This window comes from Trichechus manatus, unplaced genomic scaffold (genome assembly GCF_000243295.1).
Source record: "Trichechus manatus latirostris isolate Lorelei unplaced genomic scaffold, TriManLat1.0 scaffold00046, whole genome shotgun sequence".
Classification (NCBI taxonomy): Eukaryota; Metazoa; Chordata; class Mammalia; order Sirenia; family Trichechidae; genus Trichechus; species Trichechus manatus.
In genome coordinates, this window is record NW_004443982.1 from 17,804,976 (window position 1) to 17,822,308 (window position 17,333).

General features: G+C 39.9%; 1 protein-coding gene across 2 annotated transcripts in view; it reads right to left on the reverse strand.

The window, feature by feature from the left end:
• Window positions 1-2,777: 2,777 nt before the first annotated feature.
• Window positions 2,778-17,333, reverse strand: part of LOC101344219 (cytochrome b-245 heavy chain) — a 38,853-nt gene continuing 24,297 nt past the window's right edge. The window contains exons 8-13 of one of the 2 annotated variants that reach the window (XM_023731931.1): window positions 15,123-15,215; window positions 12,224-12,441; window positions 11,198-11,360; window positions 9,734-9,880; window positions 6,395-6,519; window positions 2,778-5,393 (exon numbers count right to left, since the gene is read on the reverse strand). In XM_023731931.1, the coding sequence (XP_023587699.1) occupies window positions 5,267-5,393; window positions 6,395-6,519; window positions 9,734-9,880; window positions 11,198-11,360; window positions 12,224-12,441; window positions 15,123-15,215 (873 nt within the window). In that variant the 3' untranslated portion in view covers window positions 2,778-5,266. Of the gene's footprint in view, window positions 5,394-6,394; window positions 6,520-9,733; window positions 9,881-11,197; window positions 11,361-12,223; window positions 12,478-15,122; window positions 15,216-17,333 lie in introns of both variants that reach the window. The other variant, XM_004376941.2, reaches the window with a different exon arrangement.

The following is a 17,333-nucleotide window of genomic DNA, read 5'->3' on the forward strand; positions in this document are numbered from 1 at the left end:
ATGTATGAGTGTGATGTTACAGCCATGGATGACCTAGAGCCCCCGACTGGAAAACAGATGGTCAGATAGTTCTGCTGTCCTTCAGCAGCTTGATCTGGAACACCTACCATGCCAACCGTGTGCCCTGGTAGTTTTCAGCCAATACAGGCCCGTTATCTGTCCTGGGAGTTTTTTTAGTTAGCATGATGTCAACCAACACAAGGATCTCTGAAATTTGCTAGCATCTTTCGGAAAGGACAAAGATAGTTCATTCCTTATGCCCTGAATTGCCCCATCTGACCCAAAAGAGTGATGTTTATATTTTTCTAGAAGAGTGGGTGGGTTAGGGAGGTTATTATTATTACTTAACTGGGAATTGCATGACTGAAAATAGGAAGCACTGTTCTGCAATAAAGTGATCTAATATAGTGGTAAACTTGGTGATTACTTAATATTCTAATGTAATTTTAAGATTTATGAAGACCTTTTTTTAATGTAGTTTAAATGAAGTTTACATTTCAAGTTAGTCTTCCATACAAAAATTTATACATACATTGTTATGTGACCCTAATTGCTTTCCCCATACTGTGACAACACACTCCTCCTTTCCACCCCTGATTCCCCATGCCCATTCAACCAGCTCCTAACCCTCTCTGCCTTCCCATCTCACCTCCAGATAGAAGCTGCCCAATTAGTCTCTTGTATCTACTTGAGCTAAGAGGCACACTCCTCATGAGTATCACTTTATGTCCCACAGTCCAGTCCAGTCCCTGTCTGAAGAGTTGGCCTCGGAAATTGTTTTAGTTCTGGGCTGATAGAGAATCCAGGGGCCGTGCCTTCTGGGTTCCTCCAGTCTCAGGCAGACCATTAAGTCTGGTCTTCTTACTAGAATTTGAGTTCTGCACCCCGTATTTCTCCTGCTCCATCAGGGACTCTCTGCTGTGTTTCCTGTCAGGGCAGGCGATTTATGAAGACCTTTTGAACTTCAATCAGGCTTGCTGTATTTGGGAGCAGTCTTCTCTAAAGGATGATGTTTCAGAATCTAATACTTTGAGGTGTTTCTGAAAATCAGACAAGCACAGTCTCCAGGTAGTTAGTCTCAGGGTGAGATCAGAAAATGAACACATAGTAGCCTCTACTCATGTTCAACTTTCCTAAAAAACAAAAAACAGTTGGCATGGAGTCGATTTTGACTCTTGGCGACCCCACAGGTGTCAGAGTAGAAATATGCTGTACAGGGTTTTCAATGGCTGATTTTTCAGAAGTAGATCGTCAGGGCTTTCTTCCAAGGCACCTCTGGGAGAACTCAAACTGCCAATCTTTTGGTTAGCAGCCGAGTGTGTTAACTGTTTGTACCACCCAGGGACTACAGCCTTCCTAGTACTTCCTTTTATCCATAAAACAGTATATATTGGGGTTTAGTTTTTTTCCTATACCTTAGTTTCTAAACTTAAAAATTGCTAATCCATTATCAATAATTATTAACTGGAACATCCATTTGCTTAGAGTAACTCCCCCTCCAACTACACAGGATAATAAAAAACTTTGAACTAGTTTTAACCTTTGTCTGAACTTTAATAGTCTTGACAGAATTGCAGGCCATCTGGTTGATTTTTGTCCATCTTTTAGAGAACTCTAGGGGTCAGGCTTCCTAGCCTCTACCAGCAATTTTATTTTTCGCCTAACATTTTCTAGCTCAGAAATTCTGTCCTCTTATACTTAGCTTCTTCCTCAATTTTATTTCATATATATATTTGCATATATGTTTATATATATGATGAACAATAAGTAGCCATTCCCTGCCAGAAATATCCAGAAAAGTGCATGTAAGAAATAGAGCCCTAGACCCTTTTCTCCAAGCAAAAACAATTCCACTTCTTGATATGTCCTATTTTCTCTTAAAAGTAAACGTTACTCACTCAAGTTAACCAGTGTTTCTAAACTAAGATACCAAGATACTTACATGGCATAAACCAGAGGATTATACCATCACTTTTATCCAGCTACTCTGAGTGCATAACCTCTACCCGGCACAATAACTTTGAAAATATTCTTGGTTACTTATATCTTGTCTAATCTGCTAGTGTAGTAAAAAAAACATGGGTGTTGATGCCAGAAAGATGTGGATTTAATGTTGACTTAGTCACCCGTTAGTTGTAGGACCTTTGTCTGTTTGAACATTCATACTCTCTCAAGTTTTATCAATAAAATTAGAACCAAAAAGCCTACCTCAGGGTGTTGAGAATTAGCTGAAGTATGTGTGTTTCGCATAGTAGAAGTATTTACTAAAATGGTAGCTATTTTTATTATTACTATTTGTTCTAGGTTTAATGTCCTTTCCCTCAATGACAACACCTACTAACTCCCAGAGAAACATACCATGTTGCCTCTATCCATTTCCTAGGGGATTGTAATTGGTTGACTCATTTGGAACAATGGTCAATACAGAACCATATATATATATAGCCACCATGTTATTGATGACTTCTAATTGCAAAATTAGAACCTAAAAGGTCAGTGGGAATGGTCTTATACTGGGGCTTCTTCTCTTTTGAAATTTTGTCCAAGACAGTGAAGTGACCTTCCCTTGTCTCTTATATAAGTGCTGTGAGGATCCCCAGGACATTAGCATAGAACTTGGTACTCAGCTTTCCCTTCACAATTCATACACCCTGCAGTGTTTGGCCTGTCAGATACAGAAATGCAAAGAATCTCAGCCCCAAAGGGGCAAAGAACATCTTTGCTAGTGAAGTTAACCCTTTAAAGCAAGATTCATTAACAGACACAGAGAGGGCTCATTGATTTTAATAGTTGTACAGTTTTAATGATTCTTCCTGGGAATTATCTTCCAAGGCCCCACCCCCAATTATTCATACACAACATCAAATATTTGTATTTCATAAGCACAATATTGCAAAAGCAGGAAAACTAAGAAAGCCTTCATAGCCTTGAGATTAAAAACAATGCTTCATCGTTCTCTCAGTACCTGTTAATTAAATGCTAAACAAAAGCTGGGCTGGCAGCTGGGGAGAATGAAGAAGGGAATTCTCATAATGACAAGCACTTTTACACTCATTTTTCATCTCACAACCAGAGTAACACACAGCAGAGCTCTAGTTTGGTAACTGTGTTGGTGTCAAAGTAGAAAACCCTGGAGAGACATTTTTAGAGCAACAAATGGAGCTGGTTGTACTTATGCTACGTAGTTTAGAAAGCACCAAGATTCTCAGATGCCTCATAATTGAGGTTCCCTCTCTTGCTCACACTTTGGTGTAAAGAACTGAAACTATGATCACAGAGCCTGACTTGTAGCAATAGCACAACAAATATTTGTTGAATGAATATTTGTTGAATGAATGAATACCTGATACCTGAGGTGCAGTGGGATCAGAATGGATCTAGGTTTCTCTAGTTGGAAACGCTACTGGGATATTTGGGAGAGAAAACATTCCCACAGCAAGAGACCCTCAGTGCCTCCAGGGAATCCTGGGAGCCCGAAGTATAGTAGTACCACAAGGAACAACTGAGTTCTTACCAATTCATCTCAGTCTTCTGAATATGCCCTCTCAGCACCAAAATTTGTGAATAGAATTTAAAAGATTCAATCCCATATGTACTCAAAATAAAATGAATATGTATATTCATCTTTCAATTACCTTCAATACAAACAAAGCTTTAAGAAATCTGGGGTAGAAATTGACCAGCCTGAGACCCCCTGTCCCTAAAACTTTCCCTTTTGTCTTTTTTGCGTTTTCTCCTTTTCCTTCTATTCTCTTTTCCCCTTCCCTTTCTTTCAAACCCTGACTTTTGTCTTTCCCCCTGCTCTCTTCTTTGTCTTCTTCATTACCAAGGTTTAATAGTTTTAAATATCTGTGGCCCCAGAGGGTGGGACAAATGAAACTGCTTCTACTTCCCAGAAATAGGGCAGTTCTAAGAAAAAGAAAACTGCTTCTGGTCACACTAACAGTGATTTGGAGACTATTTCTTGAAACCATGGCTTTCTAGAACATTCTTTTTGGTGTGAATTCGATATCTGTGAATAAGCTGGAGATTTTAGTTTCTAGAATGTCAACTTCAGGATGATTATGATCATGATAACAATAAACCTTTAGCCAGAATCGTAAGATCTATTCTGTGTGTGTGTATTTAAGTAGGACAAGAGGTGGACGCTATTTAATGCAGACAAGCATATCAGATACACATTGGTCATAATTCTTAATTTCAAATTCACAAAAGCTGAGTGGAGGAGACCCTTGCAGGCTGTAAATCAGTCTATACTTCTTTTATAGCACAGGGAGTGAGACTAGAGGAGCCAGTCAGAATTATGTCAGGAGATCAATTGTCTGCCTCCTTCCCCCTTTCCTCCAAGCTTCAAATAAGGATGTGAGGGAGCCTCCAGAACATCCCACTGGCTAAGACTTTTAGCCTGTTCTCTACCCTCAGGAGAATCAGGTTCCAATCTAAGGTAGTTATTTCCTTAGATAATTCTGTTTAAGGCTTAATATTAATTCTACCTTGACATCGTGTGCATCTAAATGGATTTTTCATTCATTCAACAAACTTTCATTGAGTACCCACTATCTGCCAAGCACCATGGTAAATTCTGTGGATTACTTTAACTCCAATTCAGCCTTATATTCTTTTTTTCAGGAAGAATCTCTGATCCAGTTAGGCTGCTGTATTGGTAAACAGGAGTGTACTCAGATGTCAATCTTGTCTCTATTATGTGTTGAGTTACTCTCAGCACATAGTAGCTCTAACTATCTGGAAAATTTCCTTCAATATGACAGTAATGATAACAAAAATAACACAAAATAAAACAAAATGGAAAATGAATAGCTTCTCTCTGGTTTGTGTCTTCCTTTTGATAGTATACAAATCAATTTTGAGGCAGTATTATAGAAAGACTACTCAACCTGGGGTCAAGTGGCCTAGATCTGGTCTCAGCTTTATAATCTCAGGCTAGTTATTTGCCATTTTGAGCCTCCATGTCTTTATCCTAAAAATGAATCCAGGAATCCCTACACTATCTTCCTCATGGCATGACTGTGAGGAAAACCAAAATGAAATAATGTTTGTAAAAGTGATCTGGAAGCCATAAAGCCTCATAAAAATGTAACTCATCATTATCAAACAATCTCTGAAATTCCTTTGAGGGAAAAAAAAATCACATTGTAGTTTCTTTTTCTCCTTTCTTTAAAGTGGGGAGCAGGGCTTATCAACTAGCATTATTTGTCTGGGCATTTGACAGCATAACCCACATTTATTTCCTCGTGGAAGAGATGAGTTAGAAGTTTTCCTTGTTGAAAATAAAATGAACTCCACGAGGGCCAGACTCGGAGTTGGAGATGCTCTGTTTACTGAGAGTTTCAGCCAAGGCTTCAGGTCCACAGAGGAAAACTCCTATTCTTGTACTTTTGGGAAAGAAAAAATAAAAAGATAGTTTCAGGCTTTGGGGTGAGGTAGACATCTGGGATAAAAAGTAGGGAAATTTCCTATTGATAGCAGGCCCTAGGGCAGAGTCCCTTCTACTCTTTTGTTCCTCCAACAAATGGCAGATTTATCCTGTGGGATGGTGGTTCAGTCATGTTTGTGGGGGCAGCTGAATGAGTCAAAGGGCAGTCAATTGCCCTGGACAGTAACATCCAAGCAGAGCTTATGGAAACTTCTACCAGAGAAAATGGTGGATTCATGAGTCTGTGGGCTGCTTCTCTTCAGGGCTCTGTGCCCCCAAAACTTCTCTGGCTACTTGAAATCAGTAACAAACCTGCTTTATGTGCCCCAATTATGTCAACGACTTGGTGTGGCTTCATCCCTCTAAATTTTAGAGTCTAAAGTCTTGCTTCTTGATCAGCAACATGAGCATCAGAATCAGCATCCACAGTTTAACAAGATCCCCAGGTGATTTGTATGTCATTAGTGTTTAAGGAGTACTGGTCTAAAAGAGTGTATTTATGGTGATTTCTTGAGTTTATCATGTGTTCTAGCAAGATGGGGATATCCTCAAAATTCCATGCTGACTGAAGCTTTAGTGAGGGCAGAAAGGACCCTGGTACTTCAGTCAACTTATTTTAGACCCCAAATCTATAACTTAAAGTAAGGACAGCGTTTCCTTAATAATAGAATTGTATTGAATTGTGGTCATATCTGGGAGGATCAGAGTTCAGTAAGTGTGGGGCAGGGGTCTGAGAATCTTTGTTTTTAATAACTCCCTAGGTAATTCTGATGTGATTTAAAGACTCCTTATTAAACTCAGAGATATCCGAAACCTTCTATCGGGCATAAATTCAACTGCTACATAGCAATATGGTTGCTTTAGTTTTTAGAATACACAAATCTAGTCATGTTTGGGAGTTGCTGCTTTAGGCAGACCATGAGCCTCAAGAACACTCTGGTTGGGGAGGGGGGTTCTTACTTTGGGTGTTGACTTGCAATTGTCTTGAACTCATTATCCCAGTTGGGACGGCCATACAAGGTCTTTTGTTTCAGGCCCGTGATCACGTCTTTCTCCTCGTCATGGTGCACAGCAAAGTGGTTGGCCTACAGGAGAGTACATGAATTCACAAAAATGAGACATGCTGTAAAAACACACACAGGTGTATTTGCGTATCTCACAAGCCAAGCTCTCACTGGCCACTCTAACAACAACAACAAAAATTGGGGATAAGGCAACATGATAGAGGGCTGGAAGGTACTAAACAAAGATGAACAAACTAAACAGTCTGGCAGTTTCTCAAATGGCTAAACATAAAGTTATTGTATAATCCAGCAGTTCCACACCTAGGTATATACCCAAAAGAATTGAAAACAGGTGTTCAAACAAAATATTCGTAGCAACATTATTTATAATAGCCAAAAGGTGGAAACAACACAAATATTCACCAACTGATGAATGGATAAATAAAATGTGGTATATCCATACAATGGATTATTATTCAGCCATAAAAAGGGACGAAGTACCGATACATGCTACAACATGAATGAACCTTGAAAACATTCTGCTAAGTGAAGGAAGCCAGTCACAAAGGACCACATATTATATGATTTCATTTATATGAAATGTCTAGAATAGGCATTTAATATAGAGACAGAAGGTAAATGAGTGGTTTCCTAAAGCTAGGAGGTATGGGGAAATGGGGAGTGACTGCTAAGGGGTAAGGGGATTTTTTTGGTGGTGATGAAAATGTTCTAACATTGTCGTGATGGATGCACAACTCTGTGACTATACTAAAAACCATTGACTTGTACACTGTAAATGGGTGAATTGTATGGTATGCAAATTATATCTCAATAAAGGTGTTTTTAAAAAATGAACAATCCAGGTCTCCCTCAAGCAGTTTACAGTCTAGACAGGGAGACCATGAAGGTCAAGTATGAATAATCCTATCTCTAGATTAGGGTGTGATGAATGCCATGGAAGAGGCACACAAACCCCAATGAGAGCAAAGAAGAGAGGTGGGGTAGGAGGATACAGGAAAGTTCCGGGGCAGCAGCATTTGAACTGAGCTTTGAAGTGTGAGAAGGAGTTCCTAGGTGGCACAAATGCTTAAAGTGCTCAACTACTAACCAAAAGTTTGGTGGTTAGAACCCACCCAGAGGAGCCTCAGAAGAATAGGCCTGGTGATCTGCTTCCAAAAGGCCTCAAAAACCTATGGAGCACAGTTCTACTCTGCAACTCATGAGGTCATCACGAACTGGAATTGGCTCTACGGCAACTGGTACTGGTTGATGTATGACCAGGATTTAAATTCTCTGTTTTTCCTCTCTGAGCTACACCTGACTTTTTCTCCTCACCCTAATATACTCCCAATCCTTTATGAGAACCATTAAGAACTAAAGCAATCATAGATTAAAACGCACTCATATTTTGGAAACATAATGATACATCAAACCAAGCCTTTCCGCGTGTGTGTGCACACGCGTGTGTGTGCATGCATGCATGCATGTGCACATATATAGCTATATTTTGGTTTTCTGCTACCACTCCAGGGCACCTCAGTTTAAACAACAGGTGCTTTTCATAAAAGTGGTTAATTAAATTTATTTAAACATTAAATCAGATTCTAAATTCACTGGACAGGGGATGGATGATAGGGATGGAAGGGGTTAAGAAAGTTAGCTATTCTGGTTTAACAATCCTGTAGTGAGCAGTTCTGCAAAGAAAAATAATTATTTTTTCAATGCAAATAAAATTTACCATTTAAGAAATATGCCTGGCTTTTTTAAAATAACAAAACTGTAAAAGCAATTCATATATTATAGAAAATTTTTTCCTGGGTTCACTTTTATCAAGTGTTTTGTTTTGTTTTTAAATTGCAAAAAATGGGATCTTGAAACCACTCTTTTTCTGATGCAGCAATTCTCATGGTCATGTGTCCCTGAAGTTACATTTGCTACAAGACTCTTCTAAGACTTGGAGAATCTAGGATAAACAATATGTCAAAAACCAAATGAAAAGTTAGTCTTCACAACCAGGGCACACTCACTCAGGGTTGAGGAGCCCAGGTCTGAGTGTGGCCAGCTGAGATACTGGAAGGGAATTAGGCAGAGATTCTTAGTTCCTCCCTCAGGGTGACAGCTTATGCTGCTTCCAGGCCAAGTCATTAATGTTGCTTACTTACAAAATGTTGCCCCTCTAGGAATTATTAGCTTGTTTCTGGCTTTCTCATCCTCAGCACTTTTGACATTTGAACCCGGATTCTTTGTTGTGGGGGACCATCGTGTGAATTGTGGGATGTTTACCAGAATCCGAGAGCCCTGATGGCGCAGTGGTTAAGAGCTCAGCTGCTAACCAAAGGTCAGTGGTTCCAATCCACCAACCGCTCCTTGGAAACCCTATGGGGCAGTTCTCCTCTGTCCTACAGGGTTGCTATGAGTCAGAATTGTCTCAACGATGCCAAAGAGTGGGTTTGGTTAGCAGCATCCCTGGCCTCTATCCAGTATCAAACCCTCCCCAGTAGTGACAGACAAAAATGTCTCCAGACACTGCTAAGTGTTCCCTTGAAAGAGCAAAATCACCCCCATTTGAAAACCACTGGCTTATTTTATTATAGCAGTGGTCTCCAAACATTTTTGAAAGTACACTTCATATATATATAACCAAAAGCAAATTAAACCCATAGTTACTATGTATTAAATGTATTATGTATATTATAAAACATACATAAAAGTACAAATTAAAGGATGAGATATATGTCTATATATCTATATGTACGTAGAAAGAGATAGACAACTAATATTTTCTTCCTACAACTCATCTTGCCCACCTGGTTGGAGACCCCTGGTGGACACATTGCTCTAATAAGGGCAAAGTCATGGCTTTATTCCCAAGTCCCTGAGTGGCATAAATGGTTATGTGCTTGACTACTAGCTGAAAGGTTGCAGGTTTGAACTCACTCAGAGGCTCCTCAGAAGATTAGGCCTGGTGATCTTCTTCCAAAAGGTCACAGCCTTGAAAAACCTATGGAGCAGTTCTACTCTGTACACATGAGGTTGCCATGAGTTGGAATTGATTCCATGGCAACTAACAACAGGCTACTTAGCTTTGATCTGTTCCCGATACTAACTTTGAATCTAATCTCAACGGTCTAAACATATGGGGATACTGAGTGAGAGTGAATGTGCTGGATTACTCAAGTCCATTCACTGTCCTTGGTTAGGGGGAACAGTACACAAAACACATCAATAACCAAGGGGAAGTCGGTAAGCCCTGGGCTCAGCCAGAAGGAACTGACACATGGGATCTTGTCCTCACCTGAGATTCATCCCAGCCAGTGAGGTAGATGTTGTAGCTGAGGAAGTCGGCATTGTCCCTTTCCTGCATCTGAGTCTCCAGCAGCTGCAGCAGGTCTGCAAACCACTCAAAGGCATGTGTGTCCCGGCATAGCCAGTAGAAGTAGATCTGAGAGAGGGTGGGTCATAAAGCAGATTGGATTTAGACAGGTATAGCAGATTGAATTTGGATAGGTATATCAGCATTGACATACAGATTCCTCACCCCTACCCCACTTTTTCCTGCTGCCTAGAATGCCTAGAAACACTAGCTCACATGAATCTTCTCTGGCCTTCGCACAGGCAGCGCAGTAAATATGCAGCTTGGACTTGGAAATACATAGCTTAAAAAAACACCATTGGTCCCATTCACTTTCCCTCTGCTCTTGCTCTCCCAGAATCCCTGGCTTCCTTTGTATCTCCTCTCAGAAAGCCCAATGAAATCTATGTAGTAGTGGCTGCCACAAGACTCCTTCCCCGCCTGCTACAGAGTCCCTAGGGAAAAAGTTAGCTCTACCCTCCCCTCCTCCACATAGAAAAGAGGTAAAAGGCGAGAATGAAAAGGCAGGCTCAATGTCCCTATTAGAGTTTATCTTTACAGTAACTAGAATGACTCAAGGCGTATTAAAGATGACCTTTATCAGGCAATGAAATCAAATTTATATGTGACAAAAAAAAAATCCCCGGAAATTTAATTTCCTGAGGATATATCCATAAGAAAGTAACAATTTCATGAAAGGACACGTCTCCTGTCCCCCTCCCCCTACAAAGAATATTGGGGGGCTGGAAATTGACTAAATCTCAATATTTAACATACAATAATAGAAAAATTATTCTATATCCTTTTGATGGAAAATGATGAAATCATTAAAAACAATCATTATGAAACCTGTCATGACAGAAAAATGCTTATTATAATAGTTGAAAAAAGTAGGACATGAAATTATACACACTCAATAATTACAACTTTCTAGAAGTATGCAAACGTGGGAAATATTGGAAGAGCATATACAAAAATAAGAACTATTGGCTTCGGATTATAAATACCATCTCTCATTTCCAACTTTCTTTCTTCCAAATTTCCAGTAATGCTGTACAAATATTTTACTTTCACAAATAGGCCTACTTATATAGAAGCACATTTAATGTCAAATAGCCCTTTTAGGAGTATGCTGGCACTATGGAACCACCTAGTGCTTTTCTTTACTTTCCAGGGTCTCTGCCAGCCTCGACCCTGAAGACTCCCTCAGGCCTCACTTGGCAGAGTATAATGACTGCTCCAGGCCCTCCATAAAAGGAAACCCATTGCCATTGAGTCGATTCCGACTCATAGTGACCCTATAGGACAGAGTGGAACTGCCCCATAGGGTTTCCAAAAGCGGCTGGTGGATTCCAACTGCCGACCTTTTGGTTAGCAGCCTTAGCTCTTAGCCACTAAGGAACTTACCTTTTTGAGCCTCAGACTGGTGGCGTTATTGCAATATTTGTACCAGACTGACTTGAGAATGGACGCGAAGGGAGTAACCCCAATCCCTGCTCCCACCAACATCACCACCTCGTAGCTGAACACATCTTCACTGGCTGTGCCAAAAGGCCCATCAACTGCTATCCTGGAGGGAAATGGGAGAAGAGATAGTTACAGAAATATCTTGTTGTTCAGAGCGGGTGGAGTACAAATCATTACTCTGGGGGACGTGAAACATGTCGATTCAAACTGGGACGATGAGTCTATAGGGTGTCTTCTTCTATGAAATAGCTTTCAAGTAATCAGCTTAGTGTGAACATGGGGGTTGGTAGAAGAAGAGAAATTTTTAGGTTACTGAGAACATTTGGTAACTCAGCACAGGTATTTTCTCTCTCATACACATGCATGCGTGCATGCGCACGCACGCACGCACGCACACCCACACACCCATGTCTCCTCTCAAGGTACCTCACAGTTGAAATTCCTGCTTACACTGCACAATGAAGTGAGAATTTCCTACATCATAATATGTTGTAGATTTAACATCACCATTTTTCATCTGTTTTATTCATTGATTCATTCAACAAACTTTTCTTCAGCATCCACTAAGTGGCTGATACCATGTCAGGTATGTGTAGTGTAGGAGGCAAAGGAGAATAATATGTGGCACTTACCCTCAGAGAACTTATGTCAATTAAGCTTTAAGAATATCTTAGATACACTATTATTATGTTAGGAAAAGTTAATACATCTTGCGCTTGATCCTTACATTCTTAAAGGAAATTGGGAGTATTCATTACTAATATTGGATTCAAATGTTTTATATTTCACATAAGAGTTATAAAATATGCATAAACACACCTCACACATAAAATGGGGAACACAGTGATAGCACTTATTTTCTTAGAACCTGTGTGTTTTTTTAATCAAAATCTCAGGAGATAGTATAGAGAGAGATGGAGGAAAAGAAGCTAGTTAGTGCCATTTTTCCTAAACTCATATACTCACTTAGGTAGTTTCCAGGCATCTTGAAACTCCTGCTTATCACACCCACAAGCTTTGAACAGCCCCTCTGTCCAGTCCCCAACAATGCGGATATGGATGCTAAAGAAGTCTTCCTCAGGGGCAGACGTCAGTGTGAAGGGATGCCACTCCAGCTTGGACACCTTGGGGCACTTGACAAAAATGTATTGTCCCACCTCCATCTTGAATCCCTTCTTCTTCATCTGCAGCTCAAAGGTTTTGAAAGGGTGAGTGACCACCTATGGAAAAAAACGTGGCCCTGGAAACCACATGTTTCCCAAATACTTGCCTTTTCTGTGTCCATATGGATAAGAAGCCTGAGCTAAGATGCCATACCCAGATCTCTTCTTCAGGGCTAACACAGCAGTTCTTCCAGCAGATGTAGCTCTTACTGGGAACTGCCCTCCACCGCAGCCAATGGTCAATGGCTAGCTGGTGCAGGGATACAAAGGCCTGGCCCCTCTCCTCAACTTGGGACAACTCCGAGGGGTCCTCCCAACTCCAGCACTCCTCACAAGATCAGCTAAGGCTGCAGTTGCAATCACACTGAGGGTCAGCATCTCCCTCTTCCCAATCACGAGTTCTGGAAATGTTTGGCAATTTTTATTAAAAGGATTTCCCACTCTTTAACTGCCACCCCCCCCACCCGCCACCCAAAGAAAAGCCCAGTAATATCAGTCAGCATTAGCAAGCTGTTATTTTGCTTCTATTTACTTTTCGTTCTTTTGATGTCCTCTTTAGGCTCATCTCCTGAGAACACGGCCCAATAAACTTCCGCAATCAATTCTGTCTCAGAATCTGTTTCCTGGGAATCTAACCTAAGACATGAGCCTACTGTAATTTTTTCTTATCTAAGTCAGGAAGGTGCTAGAAATAGAAAGAAGGGATAATTCCCAGCTCAGCTTTCCTATCACCCCAGACCTTAGGGGATGAGCGAGGGTTATTGGCATCTGGACAGAAGAAGATCTCATTGGCTAGTTGTATAGTAATATCCTCCAAACCAAACCTAATCACGCTGGTCTATCTTTGTCCTGAATCACACCTTGAACCTGCTTGATTCCTTGATTTGGTTCTACATTTCTCCCTACCTGGGGAGTACACCATCCATTTCTCACCAAGCCAGGTCCTACCCACTCATTGCCATCATCATTCTCCATGTATATGAGAAGTCATAACAGCTTTATTCATAATAGTAAAAAATGGAAAACATCTAAAAGGCCCATTAATTGGTAAATGAATATACGATTTTTAAAAACAGGTTACAGTAAAGAGCTCTCACTGCAATATAGAAAGTAATATACTGTTTCTCTGATAATTCCTAATACCTCTGGAAGGGACTTTATATGTATAACTAAAGACAAATCTAGGAACATTGAAGGAAAAAAATACAAACAAAAGAACAGCTTCCTAATGCTGACTGATATTACTGGGCTTTTCTTGCAGGGGGGGTGGTGGGGGAAGAGGCTATCAAAGAGTGGGAAATACTTTTAATAAAAACTGCCAAACGTTTCTAGAACTCATGATTTAAATGTATATCATATGAAAAAGCTGTAACTAACTTCCTTTTTGCTCTGAACAAAGCAGTTGTAAAGCCTCATTTTGACAAACAAAAAAAAATCAAAATTTATGAAAATTATGTTGAATATTTACCATGTTACAATTTTGTGTGTTGAATATTATATTTACCATGTTATGATTTTGCTACCACAGGCACAAATAGGATTTAACAAAATAAAAAGTACTAGCTGACAACACTCTCACTGGAATCCTTTTAGATAACACCTTGTTTCTTATGTTTGTTTATATGAGCAGAAAATGAGTATTTCCTTCACAGGAAAACAAAGTTATCTTAGAAACTTGTTTAAGGAAATACTCGTCTAGTTCAGTCGTCTCTAGTCTAGTAAGCGAAATTTTGCGGCAGCACGTTTTGCTGATCTGTGGGATTTCTTTTATAGCATAATATAAATATTATAAAAGGAGAACTGTTGTGGTTTCCTGTATTTCAAGATTTCTTATTCCAGTTGGACTAACTTTACTGTGGCTCTTCATAGATGCTAAGAGAGAAAGATACAATGGAGGAATTTGTGTGTTTTATAAAAATAACCCGTAATAGGTTTTGGTAAATACGTTTTGAACTGAGTTGAGTTGAATTAAATTGTAGTTGGTAAAAAATAGTGTTTCCTGGTGTTTCCTGAAACTATAACAAGGAGTTTCCATTTATATTTATTTAGCTGGATATTTATTTATTTTGCAATAAGAAGCGTCACAGCAGAATGAGAAGATAAACACTCAAGAACTGGAATTAGGAGACCCAGTTCTGGATACAGCTTAGTTACTAACGTGCTTGAGACTTTCGGCACTTCAACTCTGGTAGTCTATGATTACGTATCATACACAAAAAAGGAGGTAAAGGAAAGAGGACCTGGGAAATAATCTTAACCTCAATCAGACCTGCCCTTGGTCCCCTGATTTTTTGTAAATCTGAATAATTTAAGGTTCAATTTATGTCTTTTTGAACGGATTCTTTTTGCCTACCCACTCTTAACTAACCACATAATCCCTCTATGCCCCTCCCCTGTACACACACACACACACACACACACACACACACACACACACACACATTCATGCACACAAAGCACTTGGCTTCATTTTACAACAGAAAATGGTAACTTCAAGTTTCCCTGGTTAAAAGGCTCTAAATAACCATTTGACTCTCAAGCTAACTCCACTGAAATAAACTATAGGTCTACTCTCTGCCATAAGTTTAATCAAAATAAACTGGGTGCAAGATACCTGTGATCAATGATATAGAACACTCGGGTAGACTTATCCATGAAGTAGTTAGATAGTGACTACTAGTAATTCCTAAGCCAACCAATACCTTTGTGATGACCACTTTCTGTTGAGATCGCCAAAACCGGACCAACCTCTCACAGAGATACAGGAACATGGGACCCACTATCCATTTCCAAGTCTGTAATCAGAGCAAAAACAAGAACAAGAGTGTGGTAAGGAGTGGTAGCTAGTAAAGAAAAGATTCATAGAAACAAAAATTTTAAAATCAAGGTAATCTCTGTAGGTTTGTTTAAATATTTGATAACTAGATTAGTAAATTTCTTCTACAACAGAACACATGAGAAGTATCTGAAATTAAAATAAATTTTTGAGCCCATGAAAATGAACATTTTCCTTGGCCCCATTGGGGAACTAAATCTACAGTATGAAACTTTCCCAAGAGGAACTGCCCACAAGAATGGGATTTCCTCTCAGTGTCACAACTGCAGTAGCAATAAACTACAACAAAGCAGGGTTGGTTTCGGAATGAATATTTCTCTAAAGGATAGCATTTCAGCCACACCATAGTTTTTAATGCAATATTGCAATTCTTTCTCTTGGCCATAGACAGAGTTTAAACTCTTGAAAGATTACAAATTTTGTGCAAGAATTTAGCTGTTTCTCCAATATTCTAGAAAGTTCTGGAAGCTATGCATTGCACTAGCTGAATGAGAACAAACCAAAAGATTTTCAGATTTCTCAACAACCCCTTTTGCCAGAATGTACAGTGTTTCAAAATACTGAAATTACTCTGTAGCATTGTTGGCTATATAAAAACATTTAGCACAAACAGATTCATCTTGTGACTAAACAAGTTAAGTTCCTAGTGTAATACCTGAAGAAACAATAAATTTTAGAAGACAATACCACCTAAAAATGTGACTTCCCAGAAAGGATTCCAAAGAGGATTAAATCAGGGTATGCCTCTTACAGTCTCACATATGATCTTTCTATTAATTTTTTTTCAGAAATTTACTGTAGAAAGTTGAGAGCATATAAATGTCCTGTATCTCCACCCAAAGTTGAAGAATATCTGCCCCAAAGGTCAAGAAAGTTAGCTACTGGCCTTCATTTTCATGTAACAAGCCTTTATAACAGTCTCCTATCATCTATTTCCTGGGTGCCATCATGGGGTCCCATTCAATGGAGCCATTGCTTGGACCTGGCCTCTAATATTCTCAGAAAGCCAGAAGCTCCTTTAAGGTAGATGCCTGTTAAGGTAGTACTATTCTGACTCCAAAACCCCAAAAACCAAACCCTTTGCCGTCGAGTCGATTCTGACTCATAGTGACCCTATAGGACAGAGTAGGAGCCCTGGTGTCGAAGTGGTTAAGAGCTCTACAGTTCTACTCTGTCCTATAGGGTTCGCTACGAGTCAGAATTGACTCGATGGCACACAACAACAACAGGACAGAGTAGAACTGCCCCACCGGGTTTCCAGGGAGTGGGTGGTGGATTCAAACTGCCGACTTTTTGGTTAGCAACTGAGCTCTTAACCACTGCACCATCAGGGCTCCATTCTGACTCCAACTGTCATCAAGTCATCGTGCCTTCCCCCAGCCCATTGGAGGACCAAGAATATAGTTGCTCCTTTTTCCTTTCTGTTGGTGTCTGCATGTAGTGGGAGCAGCTCACTGATGTGTATGGTGACTCTCGTTAACGGGCAAGGCTGCTTAAGGCTTTTAAGTCATCAGACACCATGCTGAGTCTAGAGGAAGAATACTCCTGTACTAGGAGCTGCTGTTAAGTGAGTCGGTTCTAACTCACAGGGACACTATGTACAACAGAATGAAATGAGCTCTGGTAGCTCCAACAGTCAAATGCTCGGCTGCTAACAGAAAGGTTGGCGATTTGAACTCACCCAGTGGCTCCACTGGAAAACGGCCTGGCAATCTGCTCCAGTAAAGATTACAGCCTAGAAAACACTATAGGGCAGTTCTACTCTATCACATGGGGTCACTATGAGTTGAAAATCGACTCAATATCACCCAACCACAACAACTGTTGCACTTAATCCTCACCACCTCTGGCTGAGGCAAGTACTATACTAGGAGAATAGGATAAAAGAAAGGAGAAAATGGAATGGGAAACTTGCCTTTGTGTTGTTACTATGCTTAAGGAAAAAACAATAATCCTGTTCAGAGTCTCTGTACAAAGTTTCCTTTTTTTATACATAACAATGGGTAGCAATAAAGTATACTGACTACCAATGCAGGATGAAAAGGTATGATGGTTACAGGGCCCGCTTCTCACTCTA